The sequence below is a fragment of the Melospiza georgiana genome, chromosome 2 (genome assembly GCF_028018845.1).
Source record: "Melospiza georgiana isolate bMelGeo1 chromosome 2, bMelGeo1.pri, whole genome shotgun sequence".
Classification (NCBI taxonomy): Eukaryota; Metazoa; Chordata; class Aves; order Passeriformes; family Passerellidae; genus Melospiza; species Melospiza georgiana.
In genome coordinates this window covers 78101336-78126897 of record NC_080431.1, presented here as the reverse complement: position 1 = coordinate 78126897, position 25562 = coordinate 78101336, and the positions used below count along the sequence as shown (strand labels likewise).

Sequence of the window (25562 nt, the reverse complement as noted above, 5' to 3'; positions counted from 1 at the left end):
CCTGGAAGGGTCTCTGCCTTTGTAGGACAAGATCTACAAGACAGTGAAGCAGTTCCACTTGGAATGAATGTTCCCTGTGAAGCAGTTCCCTGGAATGAATGAATGAATGAATGAATGAATGAATGAATGAATGAATGAATGAATGAACTTGCCTTACCTTTTGCACAGATGAGGGAGCTCTGAGTCAACTCCTTTTTAATACCTTCAGGCTGTTTGATTGCAGTGAAGTGGTCAGGAAGAGAAAGAAAAGTGCAGAACATCACCATGAAACCATGACATTCAGCAGTGTAAGACAGTATGTGAATATGGCTTTTACCCAGACCCTGCACCTCTTGTAGCCCGTCCTACCCTAGCTCCACTAGAATATCTCTTGGTCCATGGCTCCCTCTCTTGCCCAAGATCCTTTCCAAACCACCTTCCTACTCAAAAAGCAGTTAAAAATAGGTATTTCTAGCCTCTGAGAGAGACTTTGTCCAATTAATCCTATGTAGCTGTTGCTTTATGATGATCAAGATAAACCCCTTTTCCTCTTATATCTTTCCTCCACCCTCCTCCCTAGTATTCAAGTCATGTGCTAAAGGTGCTTAAAAGCAAAGTATGGAATCTCCTCCCTTCTGGCACCATGGGCTGTCAGGACATGTGCTCAGGGTCCCAAAAGAAGCCAGTGGGAGGAGGACAGTGGATACTGTGGCCACCATGATTTTCACTCTTATTTTAATATGGAGAAGACTACTGTACACAGGTGCTGTTCTCCCTCCTCCCTGTACTGCATTCCCTCCCTCCCTCCTAACAGCTTCTAACCCTCAGCCACAGGAATTCCAGTTTCCACCAGGCAGAAAGCACCTGCCGATTTCCAACCCTACCTCAACAAGTAGGGTTTGAAACAAGGTGTCCCTGTAAATGGTGTTCTCCTCTGGAGAAGTGCTGTTTCCAGTACCTCCGGTGCTCAGTTTGGCCTCAGCAGTAATCACAAATTTCACCTCACCTGGAAAGACACCCACCAGCCAAGAAAAGGAAGTTATCTTCAATGTCTACAATGACCCCTGGCTTTGACTGCTGCTCCTAGGCTGATGAACTGCTGAGAAATGAATTTTCTCTAAAGACAGCTCAGTAAAACCAAATTGCATCAAGATTCCATACCAGTTTGTTAGTGGAAATGAGTGCTTGCCTGGGGCCCTGGTATGAGGAATGAAAGAGGGGTCATCCTGGCCAAAAACCAGATTCACTACCAATTTCCTCCTCTTCTTAGCCTTGTACTGAGTTTTCTCTGGCCTAGGGCAGTGTTGCAATAGTTTAATTATAGCTCTTCTGCCTTTATTCATATTTCAACTTTTGGAGCACTTACACATGCAAGTAATTAGCAACTGCTTTAAAAAAAAAAGACAATGTAGACTTGAAGGCAGTGTGCATTAACACAGCTATAAAACTGGGAAGGAGCAGTGTCTTTTTATTGCCCATGCATAATCCAGTCCAAAATTATTGGCAAATTTATTAGCAATGAATGGAGCTGTCCAGAAATGCCTGCTTGTGGATTACTGATGCTGCCCTAAAGGGGAGTAGAAAGATCAAACAGGGATATAATCAAGGTGATAGAAAGACAAACTTACCCAGTTTTCGGGGGCTAACAGCCCAAATATACGTTTTTCTTTCATTGGCACACACTGTTGCTGTTTTGCCCTCTGAGGAAAGGATCTCTGCCTCATAGTCACTTGACTGTGCCAGTATGGCACTGATCTGGGACAAAGAAAGAAGGAGCTAGATTACAAATGAAAGAGAATGACCTTAAAAATCAGGCTGCAGAGCAAAGGAGGCTGCTGCATTAGTATTTGTTTTGCACAGTACAGTACCCAAAGCCTTTGCATGATGTTCCTCCTTCAAGAGCAAAAAGATCCCTGGGAAATAAGCAAACCCCATAGGAAGTAAAAGGGAACTTGATATACCTGGACACACTTGTCGAGGTAGTTGAAGACATTAGCTATTAAGTTAAATTTTTCCCCTCGAGTGACAGAGTATGGCAGGGTGAGGTCCACAAAGAATGGCTGGAATGCTGTCATGGAAACAGGGGAGGAGATGCCAAACCCAGCATCATCCTGCACACAGAAAGCGCTGGCTTTCCATTCTGTGATGCTGTCAGGAATGGTGTAAGAGACATCCACCTCTCCTCTGGAACTGAAGAGAATAAGAAACACAGAATGAGAAATTATCTTAGGAATTTTTCAAGACAAATTATGAAACAGGCTTTCTGCTTGAGTCAGAACTTCTGTTTTCATCTTACTTTCTACAAGGTAGCTTTCCATATATTAAAAAATTGTTATAATGCTTGAAGTAAAGGTGCTGGTTAACTATGTGTTAAAGCACTCAAATGCTCAACTTTTAAATTTAGAAATACCAATTGTTGAAAAACCAGGATGCCCAACTACACAGATTAGAATCAATACATTTAGATTAATGTTCTAGAACAGCATCTGAAGGCATAGTTAATATGGAAATATTACAATTGAAGATGCTGTGATAGCCTGAAAGAAAAGATATAAACTGAGGTTTTTTGCTGCTGAATTAAAAATTGGATGAAAAATAACAAGCTCCTTCTCTCTCCTTAAAAAAATACTTTTATTTCACTCTTAGCCCCTATTTATTTCTCCCCACCAGAAAGACAGGGAACAGAGCACAGAGTATTTGCCTGCAATTGTCATTGATCAAGACAGGAAAAGTAGACCCACATCTACAAAGCAAACATGTGTTCCATGGTTCCTTCCCAGAGTCCATTTTAGCTAAATGAATCAACTCAAAAAGGAAGAAAGAAGTGAAGATAAACATACTTACTCAGTGTTAACCAGTTCCCAAATCCAGGTCTCGGGGAAATATTTCCGAACAGTGCTGAAACCACCACCAGCTCCACCCATAACCATTTCACCTAGAAGTGGGGATATGATTAAAGGACAGTATTAGACATCATGGGAGAAGAATATGAACTTCTGTCAGGCACACTTCACCACCACAAATGAACACCAAGTATCCTGTTTGAGCATTCTTGGACTTCCCACCTCCCATATAACAGTGAAAATTCCAAGAGATATGCAAAGAAACAATTTCTTACCTATTCTCTTTTCTCATGGGAAAATACTGGAAATATTAGCTATTTTACAAGACATTTAACTTCATTTCATACTGAAAGGTCTTGCTATTCAGTTAAAAAAGTGCATTCCCCATTCTCTACAACTTGGTCTCTTTGATTTGCAAATGGGCACCAGCAGCCAGTACTGTCATCAGGCTTAATAATGCTTTACAATGGCTTAGAATGACAGAATCGTTTTAAAAAATCTAGGTTGGGAGCAACCCCTGTAATTCTCTAGTCCAACTTCTTGAAGTAGGACTAACTTCAAAGTCAGACCAGGTTGCTTCTTGTGCAGCTCAGTTTTGAAAACTAGCAGTGATGGAGATTCAAAAACCTCTTGGAGATCCCCTTCCAGTGTAATTACAACTCTCATGAGGAAGATCTTTTTCCTAATGTTGAGTAACACCTTCTTTTGTGGCAACTTATGGCTGCTACTTTTGCTCTTTTGCTGAGCAATCTGACTCGATGGAGAGAATCATAACTTTTGCTGATCTATAAAAGCCTTGGAGACTACGTGCTAAGTGTGCCACATGCTGAGTGAAGTCTTGACTTTTAAATATTTAATTGAATTTTGATTTGATGAAAGATTCTGATCTGAAAACCCTCGAAAACCAAAATCAGTTTATAAAAGAAGCAGCACCACAGTATTCCCTGTTTTTTCTATATGCACCTGCACCTGAAACAAAATCGATTCTACTGCCAGGACTGCCAGAAGGAGACTATAGGATGCAAACTGGGACACACAGGCCTATTTCCCAAAAACGCACACTACACTGGCTGTTATTTTATACAGGCAACAGTTTTAAAGACCAGACAGACTAAGACTGGAGATACAGAATGAACCTTCTTTTACCTGAGGCCTTGAGATTAGCATCATAATAGTGAGAGGGGTAATTTTCCGTTTCTGATCTCTCTTCATTGCACAGAACTGGTTTCCGTAGCACAGAGTTGGTGAACACTTTCAGGCCCATATCCTAAATGTGAAAGAATCTATCAAATCACTCAGAGCATTCACTAGCTGCCAGTGCATATCACTGATCATCATTCCTCATTTCTCCCCTCCCTCATCCCAGTTCATCCTGTTCTTTCAGCCTTGAATGTCTCAGCTCTGTGTATTTCTTATGGAGCAGTGACACCTCGTGTTCTGCAAGAGCAGTGATGATGAGTCTGATGTTGATGTTATGTTTTAGGGTACAGGGCCAGTGGAGTCCAGTGTACAGCAGTCAAGTGGCCTGCATCACAGACACAGATCTCTACAAGAAATGCCTGGAGTCATGAGCCAAGGCCATGGTCCTGCTTAGGTATTGTCTACTGACCCATGGGCAGCAGCCCAGTGATTTTCAGAGCTCCTGAGTAAGTGACCAGGAAAACAAGGCAGAAATGGGGTGATTGCAGGCTTTTGGCAGTTTCAGACATCAGCTGCCTTCTCTCAGCAGTAAGAACCATCACCTGAGAAAGTTGAATGCTGACGCTGATGAATTCTTCTGGAATCCCTCCCACTTAAAGAGCCTCCCACACAGACCACATACCCTGAAAATCCTGTAGACATCTCCATCACGGCTGACATTCACAGGTTCAAAGTACAAGCCATCAGAAAAGATGGTTTTGGATGGAGTACACTCCTGTGGCCTGTCATCTTCCAGGTTGAGCCCATTGTAGTAATAGCCATATAAATCACCCCTATGAAGCTGATAGTATACCTGGAGGTGAGAATGAGTAGTTTAAGCACAAGGAAGGTATCAGGCAGGCAGAAAATCACAGATATTCAAAGCTTATGGTGGTTCCTGAGCAGTGCTGTAGACTTCAGTGGGTTTAACTAGTGATGCCTACCTAGAGATGAATAAGCAATTTGGACTGAACTGTACCCTCCTCCTTCTGAGCCACAATGGTTTTGTGGAGTGAACTTGAGCAGAAAGCATGGAAATGCAGTTTTGAGTTGAGCAAAGAGGAGATGAGTGTTACAAGACACTAGATGACATCTACAGCTTTTGTTCTGGACCCAAGGCCTATCTGAGCAATGTAAATTATGCAATTATGTAAAAATTAAGTAAAAATGCAATTTTGACACAATCACTCCACAGTGAGGAAATGTGCTGTCAAGGATTTACATAAGGCATATTTTTGGGATATATGTTACACTGCCATGCTTCCCAAAAGCAGTGCTGTGCTATCAGTTTCTGTTGTTAAATCATACAATTGCCTTAGATCTTCCTATAATCACAGATGTCCGTTTCCAAGGGAAAAATAAAAATACAGTCAGAGACATCACAGGTGGGAACTGGGTTGTTCCTAGCTCAAAAGAACACAGGGCTGGGGATGTGACTCACACTCTCAGCAGATAACTCCTGCCCAGACTGAAGAAGGACGCTCTGAATTGCTCGCAGGGCACAGAAGGAGTTGGCAGCAGCTTCCAGGTGGAGTCCAACTCTAGAGCCCGGTAGACCCTTCTTCTCAGAGAACTTGAGCTGGACCTGGAAATTAGCAAATCCAACACAACCCCACGGAGATTAGGTGAATCGGTTTGGCACAGAGATCTAAATCTCCCCTTTCATCAGCACTCACTGTTCTCGGTAGGACAAAGCTCCTACCGCTAGATGGCCCGTCTGGATCAGCTTGTAAAATTCACATAACCCCCGCCCCCAGGCACCTTTCTCTCTCCATCGTAGGGAGAGTTTTGTCGGAGCCTGAACCATAGGTGCCAATTCCAGGGACGACTTCTCATGATCCCAGACATACCTGCACCTTTTCCATCCCTAAATGCCATGCCTAGTGCAGGGCTCTTGATGAGATCGTTTCCTGACCATTTTTCAGCAAACCCCAAAATATCCCTTAGTAAGAAAGCAAAGGTTTCCACCTTGTTTTTGAAGCATATATCACTGTGTATCCTGGAGCTGTCAGCCACTATCTCTCCATGAGGATGCACTGTGTAGAGCAGCAACCTGGCACTGGGGGCCAGCTTCTCAGTGACAGTCAGTGTGATGGAGAATGTACCTCTGGAAGCTGTGGAAGGAACATGGATCAGAGAAGGACAAGCCAGCAAAAGAGCATATTATATTCATAATCTAGAAACACCTTAATAACCCAGGGAATTGGATATTGGAAGACTCATCTCTCAGTGGCTGAGGGACAGCTCCCATCAGCAATGTAACACATAAAAACTGGAGGATGCTGAGACCAGGGTGCTTTGCAGAGAGAGGGGTATGCTGGGAAGAAGTTAAACATGGAAACCTGTCACAATTGCTATGAGAAGGTCCCCTTCTCATTGCCTTTGGGTCTCAAAACTAGAACAATAGATAAATGCAGCAATATCCTGAGTTAAAGGAGAGTTCTCTTTACACTAAGAAATAAGAAATTCTTCTCTACATGGATGAAAACGGTCAGGGAATTAAGCTTAAGACTAAAGATGGTAAATATGAAACAAGTCCTATATAGGGAGAGAGGCTCACTTAAGCCACCTCCTGAAGTGTGCAAATGGACCAGGTTCTGCAAGAAAACAGATTTTTAACAATGAAAGAATAAAGGTCAGGATCACTGTTATTTGTTGGTATTTTGAGACTTCTGAAAGGGCAATGAATTTCAAGAGTTGACTGCTAAACATCTCTTTCAAATGGGATACCTATTATTCCAAACTTTAAAATGTTTTATTATTCTATTTGGTGAAGACTAGGATGTCACACAGAGACCATAAATACTCCTTGGCATTATAAAATACTACAATAAAACATATGAAGTTTGCATTCCATGTGTTTGATCACAACAAAATATGTTTCTACTAACAAGATAAAACTGATTATGATATGGGAGTTTGGCTAGATGCTGCAGCAAAAGAAAATGATTCTGTGAGCAGTAACAGGTCATGGGATTTAGGGACTAGTACTTGATTTAGCCACAGTTCTCTGCTTTCATCACTTGCAAAAGTTACTGTGATCTAAAGTACGAATAGTAATATGGTCTGGAACTTACCACCAGAAATGCTGACTTGCTTTTGGCCACTGAGAGTAATTTTTCCTTGTGTCATCACCTGGGCATAGAAAAGTCTCATGAAAGGGGATCAAAAGCACCTTCTCTCTTCCACCATGAAATCACTGATTTTGAGTATTGTCCTGAGAAGCCACGAAGGCCATCAGGTCGAGCCATGATCCATAACCACTGTCTGACCACAAGATTTCTGCCTTATAGGGTGTTTGAGAGAAGTTGAAAAAGAAGTGTTTTAGGGGTAACATTAGGACTTACTACATAGTAGAAGTTTGTGTGTGTGGCGTTGCTGTAGCCTTCTCTGTTCAGGACGTAGTGTACATTGATTGTTCTCTGCTGGCCACAGCTGAGCTCCTCTGTCACTGGCTCAATTTTCAGAAAGCTGTTGGTCCGTGAGTAGAAACGCCGGACAAGGAATGAGGCTTTGGGCTCATTATCAATCCCCCAGATAAAGTCTGCACATTCACCTGGTGCCTGTTTGACCTACAAAATGGAAAACCATGCATGTGGAATCAACAGTGTGGGAAAAAAAAAATTCAAGGCAGGTGAGGGGCAAAGGCTTCTTTTCTGTAAAATATTCTGTTGAGAAACTGATTTTGTGAGGCTATTTAAGCCACAAGCAAGAACTGGTGTGAAAAATTTGTGTTTCACCAGTGAAGAGTGAATGGCCTTCTGGACACCTTTAGGCGTCCAGATGCCTCTGGCACATTGCATTAAGGGCATTATTTTAGTTTTTTTTCAGGCTTGGGCCCAGTTGCATAAACTGCTGAGGCTTACACTGAATTAGAATGGCATTGTTCTAAATGACACTTTTACTCAGCCCTTTCCATCCCACCAGAATAAAGCCATGACAATACAAGAAGACCATGTGATGATAACAGACATGAGTTTGTGCCAGCAGAAATGCAGGGAAGCAGTCAGCAGCAGTGAAAGATGCTGGCACGCACCAAGGCTAGATGGGGAAGGCAGTGCAGTCTCTGAGCAAGGTCCTCTAACACACAGAAGAAAGAGAAGGAAGATGAATGCAGAAAGAACTTCTAAAGGGGAGAGAAAAGCAGGGAGGAACTGAAGATCACTACAACCCAAAACCACAAATGGGTTGCAGTGTGCCTCTTCTTAGGCAGTGGTGTTTGCTTATATGAGTCTCACAGAGTTTGCAGGTGTTCCTTCTAAACCCTCTCTCCCATGAAGTATTTACTCATGAATTAGATCGCAGCCTGTGTTTACTTACTGTCAGCTTCAAACTGGGATCGAAGAAGTTGGATGTGTCAAGGGAAAAAGCAGCAATGCCGTTTTTGTCTGTGGTATAGTTGGCCAGATAATCTCCATTGAGCTCCAGCACGACAGTGCTGCTGGCAACAGGCTCACCCTCCATGTTTGTCACAGTGATCTGAACACAACAAATACCCAAGGGATTCAGAATAAAACAAAGAACAACAACAACAAAAGAAAATCTCTGTTTACTGGAGGATGGTCACTTAAACACTGAGGACTGCTGCAGGGAGTAGAAATCAAGAGTGAAATGTATTGAAGAGGCACATGCTGCTCAATATTTTGAGGGAGCGGGAGTTCAGTGACAGGAAAATTCCCATCAGTGGGAAATTCCCATCAGTGCAGAATAAGCTATGTGTCACAAAGGGAGGAGGAATATTTATTGGAGACCATTGATTAACACACCTAAGAAAGAGATGACTTCATGGCCACAGGCAAACTGTGGAGCTCAGGAGCACCTGTTAACTCCTACATGTCTGTACACACCCACAGTCTCCACTGCCCGTCAGGATGATGCTGTACAGGTCATCATCCTTTTTGTGCCTGGTTTATCCTGCATGTGTAGGTTGCTAAGAAGTAGGAATGTGCTCCAACATCTATACTGCTGTAAGTAAACATCCCTGGGATTGCATGATGCAACACAGGGTGAATTCTACCTTTAGTTTAGGCATAACTGTGTCTGAAGAATTTTCTTGAAGACTCCTCTTCCCCATTCACATCACCTTCCACTTACTCACTTTTTAGGCATCCTCTGACTATGGCAGAAAAGAGACCCCGACCTGCCGGGTGTGATACAATTCTCTTTTTTTCTCTAGGAGTATCAGGACTATAACTATACAGACACTGTTATGCAGCATTATCTTGGGAAGCTGACAGCACATTCAGGCGACAGCCATAAATGGGACATCATGGAGATCACCATGCTGGACCTCAAGGAGTTTGGGTCTAAATGTATCCTCTCATGTACCTACCTCACCATGGTAAGGAATTCCCCTCTTGTAATAGGAATCCATATTCCTGAACAGCACTTGGTCATTGCCTTGGTTGACTGAAACATAGTCATAGGCCTTCATCTGGATACCTGTGAGACACACCCAGCACAAAGAAGAGGAAACAGAAATCAGACTCAGGCAGAAAGCTGGTCGTTTTGATAAGCTCTATGGAGTGGTGATGCTCTGGAGGGAGAGCCACACAAAGAAAACCATAATTGCTGCCTGTTTGCCACACGGATGGTGATCCAGGGGATTCCTCTCAGGAAGATCCATGCATTAGCTTAGATCAGTTACTCCCAATGCCCACTTGGTGTTACCTGTCCCATTTTCAGTGACAATGCTTTCTATGTTGAGGCTGGCATACATCATGGCATAGCTGCGGTACAGCCGGAATTTTTTGATGGAGATGACGGTGTTGAGGCAGCCATCCTTTCCCAGCTGAAATTGCAACACAAAGGGGAAAACCCATTTTTCTCAAGCCTTGCAAAATTGCTCCTCATTATGTTTTATTGCATCTCTGAAGAGCTCCCTGCCTACCTTACATTTCTTGCTCCCCAGCTCTCACCCCAGATGACTGTTTCAATATTATTTACTCTAGCACCTGGAAACTTCTCTCCTTATCCCCTCTAGTCTGCTCTATGCTCATGCTCCTTCTTAAACCCATCTTACATGATGCTTTTGCTCTGTGACCACAGCACATTAAGCCTGAGCTAGTGGACAAATTATTCATCCTTTTAACATTAAAAGTCCTCAAAGACTCCCAGCAGAGTTCTGCTGATTAGATTTGGTAAGAACACAGCCCCAGTGTTTCAGAAATTATTACAACTTTACAGTTTCATAAGCTTCCCTCCTTCCTACTGATTCTTTCTGAGGGAAAAATCAGTCTTTTAGTGAGGTTCTTTCAGCATTGCCTATAAGATAGTGAGAAAAATCACACCATTGAGACTGCCTCTCTGGTGTTCCCCTGGAAATTAATGAAGCCACTGCATACTGTGCTACATGCTTGGTAGTAAAGCTGACAGGGAAGAAAAGACTTGTTATGTATCATACCAGTCCAGTGACAGCTTCACAGGTTTTTTTCCAGTTTTGTACACACAGTGGACTATAAAAGCGCTGCTGACACACACTAATTTGGGCCTTCCCTTGCACTGGCTGGCCATAAGTGTACCTAGAAGAGGAAGGAACATGAGAATTCAATCATGTGGATTTAACATGAGACCTGCAAAAGTTGCAGAGCATTGCAGACTCTAAATCCCTCCACAGTATCCAGAGCACAGACAGAAGAGAAGTTGGGAATTAAAATCAGTCAGCCCTAGCAGAATTCCCTTCTACTATTTTTAGGCTATTTCTGCCATATTGTTAAAAAAACCCTGCTTCACCATAGTTTTGGTGCAATAATTCTTTATGGTCTGAAGCTGGAAGACAGTGCTAGACTCAAGGTATCATTCCCTGCACCTTTTTCTCCTTGGTACCTTCCTTACCCAAGGCAGAGCATACTGACCTATTCACCCTTTTAGCTCCTGGCACCCTGCACTTTGGCAGGACCACAGCCAGCAATTTCAATGATAGACTCTAATTTTTTGTAATAATAAAACACAACAGCTAGCAAGTAGGAAGTGCTTCATTTGGACACACACAAACTGTACTGGTTTTAATTCTGCTATGTAGCAAGAGAAGAATATCATAGACTCATAGGAGAAGAATATCATAGGAGAAGAATATAATAACATTCATTATATTTTATATCATGAAAGTCATAGCTAAAGGAATTGCCCTAAGCCACATTCTGAGCCAGCAGCAGGATCTTTGTTTTCCAGCAGAGCACACCATCCAATGCCTACACCCTTTGTTGTACAAAATTGTGTTGCCTTACAGCTCTGATACTTACGAAGCACAAACGTTCACCCTGACTTCTTCATCGAAGAAAGAAATTGTCTTTGGCCCAGTGGTTGTCACTTCAAATTTTGGCAGCACTGAGAATGTAATGTGAATATGACTGATCAGCAATTGCATTACATACATAGGTGTAGGTGTGTGTGTGTAAGACAGTAAAAATAAAAAAAAAAACAAAACAGTTGTCAAAGACATTTTCACCAACAAGGGAGAAGAAATGGATCAAGGATGAGCTAACTAGGAACTGGCTGTAGTATATGACAATAGAAAAAATAATCTTCTGTGGCAAGATGAGTAACTTCTGTAAAATCAAATAATATCATACTAATAACTATAACAGTCACAGCAAATCTCATGGTAAATCACTTTAATCTCCTTTCTTAAAGAAAAATGAGTAATGCCAATGTCTCAAATGAGTTAAGCCCTGGAGTACAAAAGTTATTACGCAATCCAGTTGCAGTGAAGGAGAAAGGCAACAGATTAAGTGAAACAACAAAATCAAATAGCTTGCTGACACCACCTCTCTCCAATTTATCTTTTATCCAAGGTTGTATAGCTGGGAAAGGCCTGTTTCTCATGTAGCAGTCCACCCAGCTCTCTCCACATCTTTCTTTTCCAGGCATGATGTGGAGAATTCAAAGGACTTAAACTCTGCATTAGTGGCTTTTATCTGACTTAGACAGATCCTCACTGCTAGCACAGGGTAGTTTATGAGCCTTTGCTTACCATACTCCTCCACTCTGAAGGACTGGTACTCTTTTCCACCTGACTTTGTCTCCACAGTAATTTGGTAGGACCCCAGAATAGGCTCTGGGATTAGTGGAAAGGAGAGCTGGACGATTCCGTGCTTCGATGTCACCTCCAGCCACTGAAAGATCTTGTTTTGCTCTGGATCCTGGAAGAAAGAGATGTAGCAAAACCTTTATCACCATTTCTTGCCTTCTTTTAAGGCCTGTCTTCAGACATATTGGCTAAATGAGTCACAGGCTAAGAGTGCTTTGGGGCTGATGACATGTGCTCTGACTTTCCATCTCTGCTTGTGGATTTAACAAAATTAAGTCTATGTTTAACTGGGAATTAGCTACACTGACAGATGGCCTCAGATCATTCAGAAACAGTTCCTGGTTGGGACATAGGTTGTGTATGGGACACAGGCTGCCTATCTAGAACACTCGTAGCATAAATCTTTCTGACTCAGCTGCCTTTGTAAAGCAGGAATATTATGCTGGCCTCTCTCAGAAAATGCTGGGAGATGTAGTGATGTGAAATGTGGTAGAAGATGATTTATTGTTAGCCCATCCCCATGAGAACATGGCATTTCAGAAAGTCACCATTGTTATGCCTATGTATGAGAAGGAGTCTATTTAACCAGTTATTTGCTGTACTCCTCCCAAGGTGAGCCTGGACAGAACACTCCTGTTTGAACTCTAATGAAGGGCAGAGCAGCAACCCCACGCTGCCTCTGACTAACAGCTCCAGTCGTGCTGATTTCTTCTCCTCTGGTGCTGGTAGAGGATATTGCCACTGTTCAACCTCAAATCCATTGGCTTTAAATGGTGTGCTCTGGATGAGTCTCCCTCAGCTGTTGACTCTATGGGAAATGGTGAAGCACAGTCTTCCCAAAGGAGTTTGTGTTTAATTCCATGTTATATCTCTTACCTCAATGACGATTCTGGGATACTGGAGGAGGAAATAAAGGGAGAGAAAAAAATTATTAAAACAATAATCTAACAGTGGAGGTTGATAAACACTAGAACACAAGGAAAACTGTGAATAGCTTTTTCTGGATAGAGAAGATTGCGCCAGGGAAGCAATTTTCAACTCATGTCTGTAATTAAAAAGATAATTTTAAGAGGATAATCTGTTTGTGAATTTTTTCTGCAAGAATATCCTTTTCTACACATTTGGAACTACAAAATCTGTGTGCTGTGAAAGATTTCCACAAGTGCTTTCAGAGCCTTGTCGTCTACAAAAGCAGGGAAACGATGGAGTGCGAAGATAAGGAGTTACAACAAATATACAAAATACAAAATATAAATAACATCAGGAAGCCTATCCCAGGCCCTTCTTATTTGATATCAAAGTGAGAGAGTCTCAGTAAAGAGGTACCTCAAGAGGGTACCTGAGAAGTTTTGCTTATCACTCACACTTACCGTCTCCTGAACAGGTCTGAACTGGGTGTCCAAAGTGACCACACGAAACATCACTTAAAAAAAAACAGGACAAAAAAGGATTACAGAATCATCAAGGTTGAAAGGAACTTCAAGGACTGCCTAGCCCAACCATCAACCTGGCACCAAGTGTCAGATCTCCAAGTGTCAAATGCAGATGCCTCTATCATTTATTTTATTAGCAGTGATAAATAATTTTCAATACTCAGCTTTGACCAGGCTTTTTTTGAAAACTAAAGAGTGCCCAGAGAACATTAAAGGATTATCTTAGCCAGTGAAAAAAGAAAATCAAAATAAATGTCAGCTGAAATGTCTTCAATTATTACCCACTCAGACTAAAATTATGTTAAAGAGGTTAAAGAGATAGCTAACTCCACCACAACTAGTACTGTCATTTAAGTATTGTGATGGAATTAGCACCTTGAAATAGATCAACAGTTAAGGAGAAGGAGTTGTTGACAGGAACTGAGGTGCTTGCTTCATTTTTATATTAACTTTATTAGCTCCAAATATAACCTATTATTTTCTGTATTTTTAATACTTTTATGTATTAAATAATTTTTATGTGACTCTGCTCAAGTAAACCTGACAGAACCTGAGATCCTCTAAATTCAATTAACTAAGTGCAAACACATGAATTCTACTATTTTGTTGCACTGTTTGTGAATTGGTTCTATTTTTCACTAACTTTGGTATTTCAAACAAAAATGAAATTCTTATTCCACAAGAGTATGTTTTTGTCATCCTTGACCCACCCTTTCACTCAATTTCTCACTATTCTAGCTGACTCAATCCCTTCATCCACCTGTTTGTCCTGGCTTGTAGAGGGGTTTGTCCGTCTGGACGAAGACAGCACCATCCACATTCTGAATTGCCACTGATCTTCTCTCAGCTAAGTCAACTGTGGCCCCTTTGGCTGAGAAGGAAATGAATGCCAGGGCATCAGAAGTAGCAGGAGGAACCTGGAGAGGAGCAAAACCCCAGAGGAAAAGTGGTAAATAAGACATGCTGAGGTTCCCTGATGCCCAGAGTTTTAGAGTAGGATACTGTCAGTTGGGTCATAAACAGCTTATGGAAAGTCATGAGAAGCCCCACCTTTGTCAGTGAGATAATTTCTGGGAATTTCTGCTGAGGAAGGCCCGTAATCTGTCATCAGGTAATAAAATTTGAAGCTGTGTTCTGTCTTCTGCATTTCCCTGCTTACATGCAGGTTGTCACAGCCAAATACCTTTAACTCTGAAGTATTTTCTCCTGATGCATTCTGGAAGACCTCACCTTGGGACACTTTTTCTTGTGTGTATAGATCTTTCAGAGTCAGGAAAGGGAATAACTGGGATCTATATGGGACCTATCATCTTGCTTGATACTTCAACAGTTCCATAAGGAGCATGCAACTGTGATAACAATCTAAAGCTTTGCTCTATTCTCTCTGAGAATGGAGATGGAAAGTCTTTCTCTAGCTCCCTTCTACAATCCACAGGTCTTTTTTCCTGTTTTGTCAGCCTTTTCAACAGTTTATCTTATTTTAAACACTTTGTCTTCTTTCCCTCACTGACAAGGAGAGTCGCAGTCAGAATTATTTCCAGCTACTACGCCCTCTTCAGTAGCTTCAAAAGAAAAAATACCTCGAACTCGCCGCACTTGAAGAAGTCATTCTCTGTCACGGGCTCCTCAAAGAGAGTCCTCTGGACAGTTCCATATTCCAGGACAACGCTCAGGGTCACGGGCTCGCTGAGGCTGTGCAGCTGCACACAAGCCGTCTGTGGAGCGTCGCTCCGCACGACCGACGGCACCAGCAGCACATACTGGCTGTAACACCAACAGAAAGCTCAGTCATGCAGGAAAGTCAGAGCAAACAGCAGAGGAAAATACCACACAAGTGCCATAGGTGTGAAGGAAGACATGATCCAAAGCTTGCTCAAACCAATGGAAGGATTTCAATTTCTTTCAATGGATTTTAAATAACAGGCTAAGGAAGTACAAATGTCAACTTTTTAATCTCTCACAATACTTTCTGAGCTGAGGGACTGGCACCATTCTGTGCAGTGTCTTACCCAGCATGATACTACACCTCTCCATTCCAGGTGTTTACACAGCTCCAATTACTGAAGTGGCTAAAGCATAGCTGCATTTGTCCTCCCATGACCTAGGTGTGCACTTAAACCTCTGCAGCCCCTCATATGGAGGAACAATATTTAGCTTCTTCTTGGGACCAACGACAAAAATACTAGTTAAGGGTTGCAACAATCTTTAAATTTCTCATTCTCTGGATCTCTCTTGGATAGGAACTGACATAAGTCAATCCACTTAATGCACAAGAAGTGATCTTTCTTTTCCATTTTAGCAGAAAATTCCAGGGAACCAATCTAATCTGCATGCTCAGTTCTGTTTTCATGCTCCTGTTTCCATGCTTCTCCCTGTCTTGTTTTGTTTGTTTCTTTCTTCCATTGAAGATTTTTATTTGTACTTTTTCTCTCTTCTCTCTACAATTAGTGCAGCCTTGCTTCCCTGAAATACTCCTCTGAAAAACATTCCTTCATATTTGCTATGTTTGTCTAAAACGCTGTTGCTGTCCAGCAGTTTGCTGTCCAAACTACTCTTTCCAAGTAACATATGACAGAGTTCATGAGCTGGTTTTGTAGCACAACATGAATCACACAATCTTTCTAATCTGATCCTTTCCCTTTTTTTCTCCCACAGCTTTGCCAGCTTATATTGCCTTTATTTTTATTTTCACTACCCCAGTTCAGGCTGCATGAAAAGACCAAAATTAAAAGAATTAACATTAACAGTGTATTGGAGGAAGCTAAGTTGTCTTTCTTAGTATTTTCCTTTAGAATTTTTGAGAAAATGGGTTTAAGCTATAATGTTGGTATATTTTTGAATACTGTGGCTGAAATCTTCTGTTTGTATAAAGCCATGGACACTGACAGTGCTAATATGAATATTATTGTTCTGGGTTTGCCATTCAGCATGGTTTCAGTCTCAGCCACGGCCTGGCCTCTGGCACCTCCCCATACACTGTGCTCTCTCTGTGCTGCTGATGCATATCAATCCTAATTATTAGTATTACTTGTTAGTCTAGTCCTGAGTCTCCTTGCCACTCTACCCACGCACAGCACACTTCAGCTACTCAAGTTCCAGTTTTCTCTCATTCACACTAGATTTTCACAGCAGTTTCATGATGGAAAGCACCATTCCAAACCATCCTTCAATGTCATCTACTTCCAAGTCAACACATTTAAGGATCTATGTCTCAAATATCCTGTTTATCATACAGCAGTGTCCCAGAAGAAATAAACTGGCGGTAAAAATAATAAAATATGTTATCATATAGACACAGAATGTGTGACCACTTACGTTTCAGAAGACACTACGGGAAGCCAGTTCAAGGAGAGAATACAGAGAAGAATCCTTGACCACATGTCTGTGCATGAAGAGAGACTGATCTCAAGCTGACAGCCTGTCCCTGGTTTTTAAATTGGCCTGAAATGGTGCTCCTCCTCCACGGCTTCAATTACAGTCTAACAAAAGATATTAACATAAAATTTGCATGTGTTCAATTTCCTCACTACTGTCAGTTCTCACACTCCTTGAACTCCCAAACAATGGCTTTGGAAAGCTCTCATATTTCACATACTTCTGTGAGGTATTGCAAGCCAAACCGGTTCCTGCCTATATGATTGTTTCATTGAAGCTCGCCTCTTTGATTATTGTGTCATTGCCTGAAGATTCCTTAACGTTTTAACTTGTCAGTACTTGCCGCTACTTAAGTATTTTCTTATCCTGCAAACGTGCCCTGTAGACACATCACACAACAGAAATAATCATAATACACGGCTTTTTCATGTCTGCATGGGAGCCAGGATGGGTAAAAATACACCAATAACAGCTACAGCTGCATTCAGAATGGCACTACAGCAAACTCTTAATGATAATCTGGATTTCTTACTGTAGACACTAAGAGCTGGCAAGGAATGATGCTGGCTAATGGTCTACCATTTTTGCCAGTGGTCAGGACAAGTATATTTCTAGGGAAAGGATTCTGATAGCATTACTGCATTTGTTCACTCATCTGTCTGTCAGTCTACTTTTTCCCCCTCATCCCTGCTCCCCCCATTAAATGACTTGTTAGTCTGTTGGTGAATTTCAGTAACTCTGAGAAGATGTTTCAGAGTAATTAATATATAGAATCACAAAATAAGTTAGATAGGAAGGAACTTCCTGACATTATGTGCTCAAATCTCTCATTTTAAGCAGGGCTAGCTTCAAAGAGGTCATGTTTTGAGTATCTGGAGGAATGGAGAGTCCACATCATCTCTGGATATCTGCTCCCATCTCTGGACATCTGCTCCCATGCTTAACTATCCATGCTGTGAACACTTCTTCTCCTTAAATCAGAATTTCCCAAATTATAGCCTGTGTCCATTTTTTCTTGCCCTTTCACTGTGCACCTCCAGGAGGAATCTGCCTCTTTCTTCTCTATAATCCCACTCTACATTGTGGAAGACTGAAATTATGTCCCCACGTAGCCTTTGTTTCTCCAGGCTGAATTAAATTTGACTGTTTCCTTCTGTAGGCTTGTCCCAGTCCCTGAGCATCACTGACCTTCCACTGGACTCCTTCAGTCTGTCAGTGCCTTTCTTGCATTGGATGCAGAGCTTCACTGTGGTCTCCCAACCACTGAACAGAGGGGAAGAACCAGTTTCCTTGATGTGTTGATTAAACTCTTGATAATGCTACCAAGGAAACAAAATAATCTTTAGTAATTGGGGATTGGATTCATACCTTTACATAGGAAATGGAAAAAAGAGCCAGTCTGAAACAAAATAAGGCAGGCCAAACCACAACAGTCTCTAACTGCAGCCCCGGGGAAGTAACAGGCCATTTCCTTTCTACTTTGTCTTCTTAACCAAGCAGATAATGAATGGGAAGAGGAAGCTGAGTAAACTCCAGGAGTAATTAGGAACACTGAAAAGAGCTGGGGGCACTGAAAAAGGTGTTGAGCAATGCAGAGAGGGCATGAAACTATTTCAGGTAAAGAATATGAGGAGGAAATGAGGACTGCTATAGTAAAGTGGTGTAGAAATTGATGTGTGCCTGTTAAAAGCCTGATTCTACCAATTTCAGCTTTAATGGTAAAATATGTAATTTCAACCTTCTAGCTAATGATTCAGCCACACTTATTTATTATTAAATAATAAATTTAATACGAAATTAAATTGTTCTTCCCATCAGCATAGCTGATGTTTAAAACTACCTGTGCCTAACCGGGTTACTTACTCATCATTCCTAAAACCCTTTTGATGAACAAGTTGGGACACAAAGGGAACTGCCCCAGATGCTTCTGGAGCTATGGGAGCTATTCCCACTGTGTTAGTAGTGAGAAATATGACACAAAGCTTCCCAGAATGATGTGGCCTCTCAGTGACAATGCTGAGTGGCAGGTGTGGGACGTGCAAAGAAGGCAGTCACGCTGCTGACAGAAGCTGCTTGCATTCGTTGAAATTATGTCAGAAGACAGTTAACATTATGTCATGGATATCTGCAGCTTTGAAGTGCCTCAGACCCCATCTCTTACTTTAAACAGATGCTAAGTAACAGGCAAAAAGAATTGAGGAGGGAGGAGGACATTTAAACAACCCCAGGATCCTGGTGTAAATTGCTTCAGAAGCTCACCCTTTATTTAAGTGCAGTGTGCCTTTAGCAGGACAGTAAGAGAGCTTTTTTGTTAACAACAAAACATGGAAAAGAAAAAGATAAAAGAGTTTGAAAAACAGAAACTCTGGAAGAATCTATGTTCAGAACAATTGAAAAGCACATGTTTCTCTGGAAACAAGCTATTGAATTCATTACTTTAGTGAAATTACTGATTCTAGAGGACTTTTTTGTATTGTAGCAATGTTGTGATAAGAGCACATCAGTACCAAGACAGGCATAATTCTTAAGACCGCAGTGCAAGAAGGAAACTAATCCAGGTATCTTTGGTAGGAAGGGAAAAAGAAGAAATTTTCAGTTTTAGGATTAAGAAACTAGGAACCAGAGAGGATTAATCTGGAAGTACAGAGATCAGGATTTAACATGGAGAGATAATGAACCTCACACTAAGCAGCAGTTACAAGACACACAGAAAGATCCTTGATACCAGAAATCTTAAACCAGTCTGCAGGCCTGCTTTGTATTGGCATAAGGAAAGATGTAACTGGATATCATAGTCTGGCTAGAAATTTGATTAAATGAGGAACAGTGTCAACTTCAAGACCAAAGAAATGCAAATACAGATGTATGCTTTACTTTCAAAGTAGAGTCGCGTCACATGCCTTTTGGGCAGCAGAAAATCAGCATGTCTTTAACTCACTCTGTCCAGACTTCAGAAAGTTACTGCATTAGGTCTCTGTTATTAAGCAATTTTATATACACATACTTCCCCCCCACTCCATTCTTTCTCTAGATGAGTCAAAGTGATGATTTGAGTTGCATTGAAAAAGTGTTTTTCACAATTTAATTTTCTTTCAAACAAAGTTTAATTTGCCAATCCATTTTTTCAGACTAAATGCACTTGCCTTCTTTTCTCTTTCCAGCTGGGCACACATAAGGCCAGAGCAATGTGACTTTTTTCATCCAAAGCTGAATCCACTCATTTTCTGTATTTCAGCGTTTAGCATGTATACTGCTCTAACAGAGCATTCTGTGAGGCTGTGACTAGTCACACACAATATCCCAATTAGCTTCTGTAGGCCATGTCAAATACCCCTACACTGTCCCAAAACACCCACCCTATCTGTATGTGCAGAATCTGGGCACTAGATACAGTCACAAATTAGAAAATAAAGCAGTTGAACAATATCCACCTGGCATGCAGAATGCTGCATAGTATGAATGTGGAGCTGAGACATTCAAATTCTTGGTCAATAGGGATCTAAGTCATGCCTGTTTTCTTTTTTGTCAGAGAATCAGCAGGAAGTTAATGAGAAATATGATCAGCTTTTAGCAGTGAGGCCTTGGATTTTCCAGAAGACTGAGTAATATATAATTACTTATTTCTGCTCTATGGCTTCACTTTATATTTGCATAACACTTCACAGCAAGGACTGTAAGTACTTTCTAAGTCATTACTTCACCTGAGATGACGTACAGACAATCCACCACGCCTCACACATTACAATACCTGTTTTATTGCTTGATTTCTTTACCTGAAAGAGGTGGATATGGGATCAGAGCCCCAGCTTCCATTTGACCTGGACAAACACTCTCACAACATGCTCACAATGCTACTTACTAGACTGTGGTTTTCTCAGGAAATTATAATCTGATATACAATTTCCCACAACACTTTCATCAAATGCTCTGTGATGAAACATGTTGTTTTAAAAAGCCAATATATCTCTGAAAAGTGTTGTGCATGTCCTAAGGTTTACATATTTTGGATAAATTTTCCCATACAGCCTCCTATTTTTTCAAGGCACATCCTTTTCTGCAAGCTTTTAGGTTTGCAAGTGAAAGTATTTCTCAGAATGTTTGTTGGCAAGAGGCCACAGTGTGGTTGGTAGAGTATTCTGTATAATTTCATGTTGAATTGGGTGGAACATTTTTCTAACACTGCTGATTTTCTGTAGTAGTAAAGATCAGGTAATTGTGACACTGTTCCATTGAGAAGGGCAAACCATAAACTATTGAGTACCTGAAAGGTGTTATTTACAGACAGACTGTTACAAAATAAACTGCTAAGCTTCCAACATCATATCTTTTTTAATTCTGCTTCTGAAAAATTAAGTATTACAGCCCCATATGTCATGAAATACCAATACCTGAAACAGCTTCCATTTTTCTTTACCTATGAAGTAATGTAATGTATACAGACATCCTTGAAAAACACTTGCTGCATCTAAATGATGAAAATAGGATAGTGTAAACATAGTAGGGCAGGCTAAGAAAAAGAAAGTTTAAAAAAGACCAGCAAAGACAATCAAAACCAGCCATCAGTATTTCTTCAGAAACAACAGAAATAGGAAGCCTGCCAGAGAATCCATGAGGCCATGAAATGGAAGAATAGATGAGGTTAAGCAGAGTGCAGGAACAGTGCAAACAGTCAGTACTGTTACTTTCTGGTTTAGTTAATCTAACTATTAATCAAAACAACTTGATATAAAAAATTCATTCATCATAAAACAGAATACACAACAATATATGAAGAAGGCAATTTTTACTCAGTAATTATGTTGCTGACATTCCAAATTAGCTCAAAATCTTGAAAAAATGACATATTCAACTCTAAGATTTGGTTGGTGCAGACTTTTGTCATAAGTAACCAGGAATATGTATTTTATTTGATCACAAAGGACAAAAATGTGTGACAGTGAGCCTTTTAAGGAGTAAAAGTAACTTTTACTTCAGTAGAAAAGCTTTCCTGTCTTCACTGCTTTCCTTGCTCCCTTATTCGTATTGTTCTGTGTGTTAGGTCAACATGGGCAGACTGACTCACCAGGCTTTAAAGCACATAGAGAGAAATGGAGTTAAAATAAAGGAGCCTATTTGAGACCTTCCTTTTTGAAATGTCATCATCTCAAATTTTGTGTTCTGATACAAAGAAAATTAATCAGTTCACTCCAGATTGAGGCTCTGTATAATCTCCCACTCCTTACAGTTAAAGGACCTCATCTGGGTTTTTGTGTTTTAAAGAGAGCAATACACGAGCCCCCACACTAGTCCACTCAAACCCCTCCCATTTCATGGAATACTCTTCTGGTTTTACCCTTTCAGAAATATCCAGATTCTACCTGTCAAAGCAAGAGTTTGCAATCTTAGGAAACTGAGACTGATATCCCAAAAACATTGCTCCTTTTACCTCTTTGAGTCGATCCAGTTCTGGGGCCCTCAGTTCAGGGAGGACATCAAGGTACTGAAGCGTGCCCAGAGAAGGGCAATGGAGCTGGTGAAGGGTCTACAGGGTCTACACGCCTGTAAGGAGTGCCCCAGAGCTGGGGTTGCTTCGCCTGGAGCAAACGAGGCTCTCAGGAGACCTCCTCACTCTCTAGAGCTGCCTGAGAGAAGGCCGTAGCCAGGTGGGGGTCCATCTCTTCTCCCAGGCAACCAGCAATGGATTGAGAGGAAATGGCCCCAAGTTGTGCCAGGGGAGATTCAGGTTGAACATCAGGAGGAATTTCTTTGTGGAAAGGGCTGTTAAACATTGGAATGAACTGCTCAGGAAAGTGGTGGAATCACCATCCCTGGAGGTGTTCCAGAAACAACTTGATGTGGCACTTGATGCCATGTTCTAGTTTACAAGGAAGCAGCCAGTCAGAGGTTGGACTAGATGATATCAGAAGTGTTTTCCAGCCTTAACGATCCTATGATCCTTGCCAATAGACATTTCACAAGGTCTGCTCAGGCTGAGGCTGTAGCTGCTCCATGAGCCAGGAAAGATCTGCTCACTCTAGAGCATCAGCTAGAATTGAGTTGGAACAAGAACCTGTGGGTAACCATTCCCCAGATGCAATGTCCAAAGAAACAAAAAAGACAAGGGCACTACGCCATGCAGGTAACCAGGCATCTTGATCATGAAACTTCAAACTGTAAACTCTGCAAAGACCAGATCATTTAATGGATAACCTGAGAACTAGCTAACATGGCCTTGTGTGCTGCCAGTTGTTGAGGAGAATTGGTAGGTCAAAGACAGAAGAGATCTGGTGTAGAGTGAGGTGATCCCTCTTTGTATGTTAAGACCTCATTTTTCCAGTCTTTTATACAATATATAAGAAATGGCTCCAAGACAGGCCTTTTAACTCCAAGATTTCTATTTAGCAAAAAACACTTTTCAGGGATGTTATTCAACCTAATGAAAGCTCATAGGCTTTATTCTGTTGATGTGAAACAACTGCCACGTGCAGCTTCAAGTCACATGCAGCTGCTGTGCTGTCTGCTGTAATTCTGCAAGGGCAGCACTTGATTTAACTAATCTGCAGGCAAAAGAATGCTGGAGAAGGCTTCAAGAGTGACTCTTCAGGCAGCACAAATAACTCTTTTGTATCCCCCCCTCATTTTTCTGAAGAGCCAGTCGTTCTTCCAGTGACCAGGGACCACAGACTCTGCAGACCATATCATTTTGTGTGTCCATCTCACTTTTTCCAACCAGTAAGATCACCCTGCAAGTCATTCCTCTGAGGACCCTGCATTTTCTAGGAGAATCCCTTTTGGTGCTACAAAGCTCTGACAGCTGTTGATGCCATTTGGGATCATGGGAGTGATGTGTGTGTCTGTGTAGAAGATCTGTGTGGTGGCCATGCATTTGTGTGTATCTGTGGTGTGTGTGTGTGTGCATGTCCCGACTAGGAATAGCAACCTCAACCTCATTACTAGTTGCACCAGGAATTTCACCTCTGTTGGCTGAAAAATTCTGCTCTCCCTAACACTCTTCTGCAATGTGTCCAATGTGACACATATTTAAGGAGTCAAGCACAAGAAAGGGGCTCTGTCTTCTCTCTGATTAGGGAAGGCATTTCATTAGAAGGGATGCTGAAGACATGATCAGAGCCTGAAAACATGTTACATTATTTGCAGATGTCTGTGTAAACTCATTATTCTGGCCTTCTCCTAGGAGGAAAAGGAAATGAGCAGAAGCACCAGTGTCCCAGTCTCTCTCAATTTATCCACATAAATCTTAGAAATTTGAAAGCACTCCTAGCTGATGAGTTCCTAAAAATAAGGCCACATGGCAAAAAAAAAAATCATAAATTAACAAAGGAATGCTTTGATATATAATTTGTATTCAGTGTTCCTAGAGATCCTTACATGTAACTGCATGACTGAGCATGGGGAGCCCTTACACAGAAAGACCTTGTCTCTGGAGGCAGCATAGAGTTTTACATTTTTGTAGCCAAGAATCATGTCAAACCTTTGCAGCAACAAGTGGAATAAGACAATAAGTCTAGGTGTGGCCCAAACCTGCATGTTTTTTTTTAATATATCTTTACATATAGTTAAAGTGCCTTTAATTGTATTATCAAGACCTATTCCCTTCACTTATGTTAGTAATTGCTCTGATTTTCTGTGTGCCTGAATCTGAGTCTGAAAATGATCTCTCTCTCAAAGCAGTGAATACAGTTCAATCAATGCTAAAAGCAAATGCTTTGAGACACTGATGCTTAAGGAAAAATTGAGTATACCAAGAAATGGCCTATGTCACCTTCCAGTCTACAATCAATTTTTCTGGGTACTGGTGCTGCTGCACAAGGAGGGTTTTTCTACACGCTCCTGTTAATGCCAGATGTATACTTATTAAAATCCTGGATCACACTGTTGTGTTGCAGCCTTCTGACCCTAGTTCAGGCTCCATAAAAGCTAATAAAAATAGCTGATCCTGAGTGAACACAAGAACAAGTCCATCTGCATAGCTCAGGACTTGCTTGAACAGGTGGGAATGAGGTGCTCCAACCACAGACCAAAGCAGAGCTGGTTTGGAGATGATTCTGCAGTAAAGTCTTCTCCAGGCCTAGGGAACCACACTAACAAGGTGCGCAGGAATAGTATCAGCTCGGGATTATAGTCTCTGGATGACTACCTAGTAATTAATGAGCAATCATGCACAGCCCTTGAAATGTCCCCAGCCATCCTGGGGCTGTCAGGAATTGGGAGTGGTGGCTATGGGTGTGGTGAAAATGCACAGACAAGCAAAGATAAACTAAATGCACAAAGAATTGACAAGGCCAAAAGCTGCTGTTAGGCCTCAGTTTTCCTTGTCATTCCCACCCAAAGCCACAAAACCAGAGTTCTCTCTCTGCTTTAACACCTAACCACCGAGGTGACCAGAATCAGCAAGAAAAAGGCCAGCTGCCAGCTGAGGCTTACACAAAAGACTTGGTCAGCCCTGAGAGCTATTGATATTGAAAGCCCATTTTCTGGTCCCAGCCAAACCAGAGCTCTGTCTTTAAGCCCCAGTCATCACTATCACCTGAGCCTGCTGAAAGGCTACAAAGTCAAGATGAAGAACTTAAATGCACCCTGACTCTCTGCAACTCTCCCCAAATACAGGTCCAAAATTGAAAACATCTGGGGAGTGCTCCCACAGAAGGGTGCCTGGAAGGTCTTACTGGCTTTTGCTTTTTCTCCTGTAGCATTTCAGCAGCAGCACAACAGTAAAGGCTCCAT

The 25562-nt window shown here is 41.5% G+C and overlaps 1 protein-coding gene across 1 annotated transcript in view; it reads right to left on the bottom strand.

The window, feature by feature from the left end:
- The window catches only part of LOC131080243 (ovostatin-like), a 29106-nt gene extending 12263 nt beyond the window's left edge, over nt 1-16843 (bottom strand). The window contains exons 1-22 of the mRNA XM_058018407.1: nt 16779-16843; nt 15044-15227; nt 14224-14380; nt 13401-13453; nt 12907-12927; nt 11974-12142; nt 11243-11327; nt 10405-10522; nt 9672-9792; nt 9334-9443; nt 8322-8480; nt 7349-7573; nt 7079-7136; nt 5970-6115; nt 5443-5586; nt 4645-4815; nt 3969-4089; nt 2824-2914; nt 1941-2169; nt 1608-1734; nt 864-985; nt 158-209 (exon numbers count right to left, since the gene is read on the bottom strand). Coding sequence (XP_057874390.1) covers nt 158-209; nt 864-985; nt 1608-1734; nt 1941-2169; nt 2824-2914; nt 3969-4089; nt 4645-4815; nt 5443-5586; nt 5970-6115; nt 7079-7136; nt 7349-7573; nt 8322-8480; nt 9334-9443; nt 9672-9792; nt 10405-10522; nt 11243-11327; nt 11974-12142; nt 12907-12927; nt 13401-13453; nt 14224-14380; nt 15044-15227; nt 16779-16843 — 2728 coding nt within the window. The remainder of the gene's footprint in view (nt 1-157; nt 210-863; nt 986-1607; nt 1735-1940; nt 2170-2823; nt 2915-3968; nt 4090-4644; nt 4816-5442; nt 5587-5969; nt 6116-7078; nt 7137-7348; nt 7574-8321; nt 8481-9333; nt 9444-9671; nt 9793-10404; nt 10523-11242; nt 11328-11973; nt 12143-12906; nt 12928-13400; nt 13454-14223; nt 14381-15043; nt 15228-16778) is intronic.
- Nucleotides 16844-25562: the final 8719 nt, after the last annotated feature.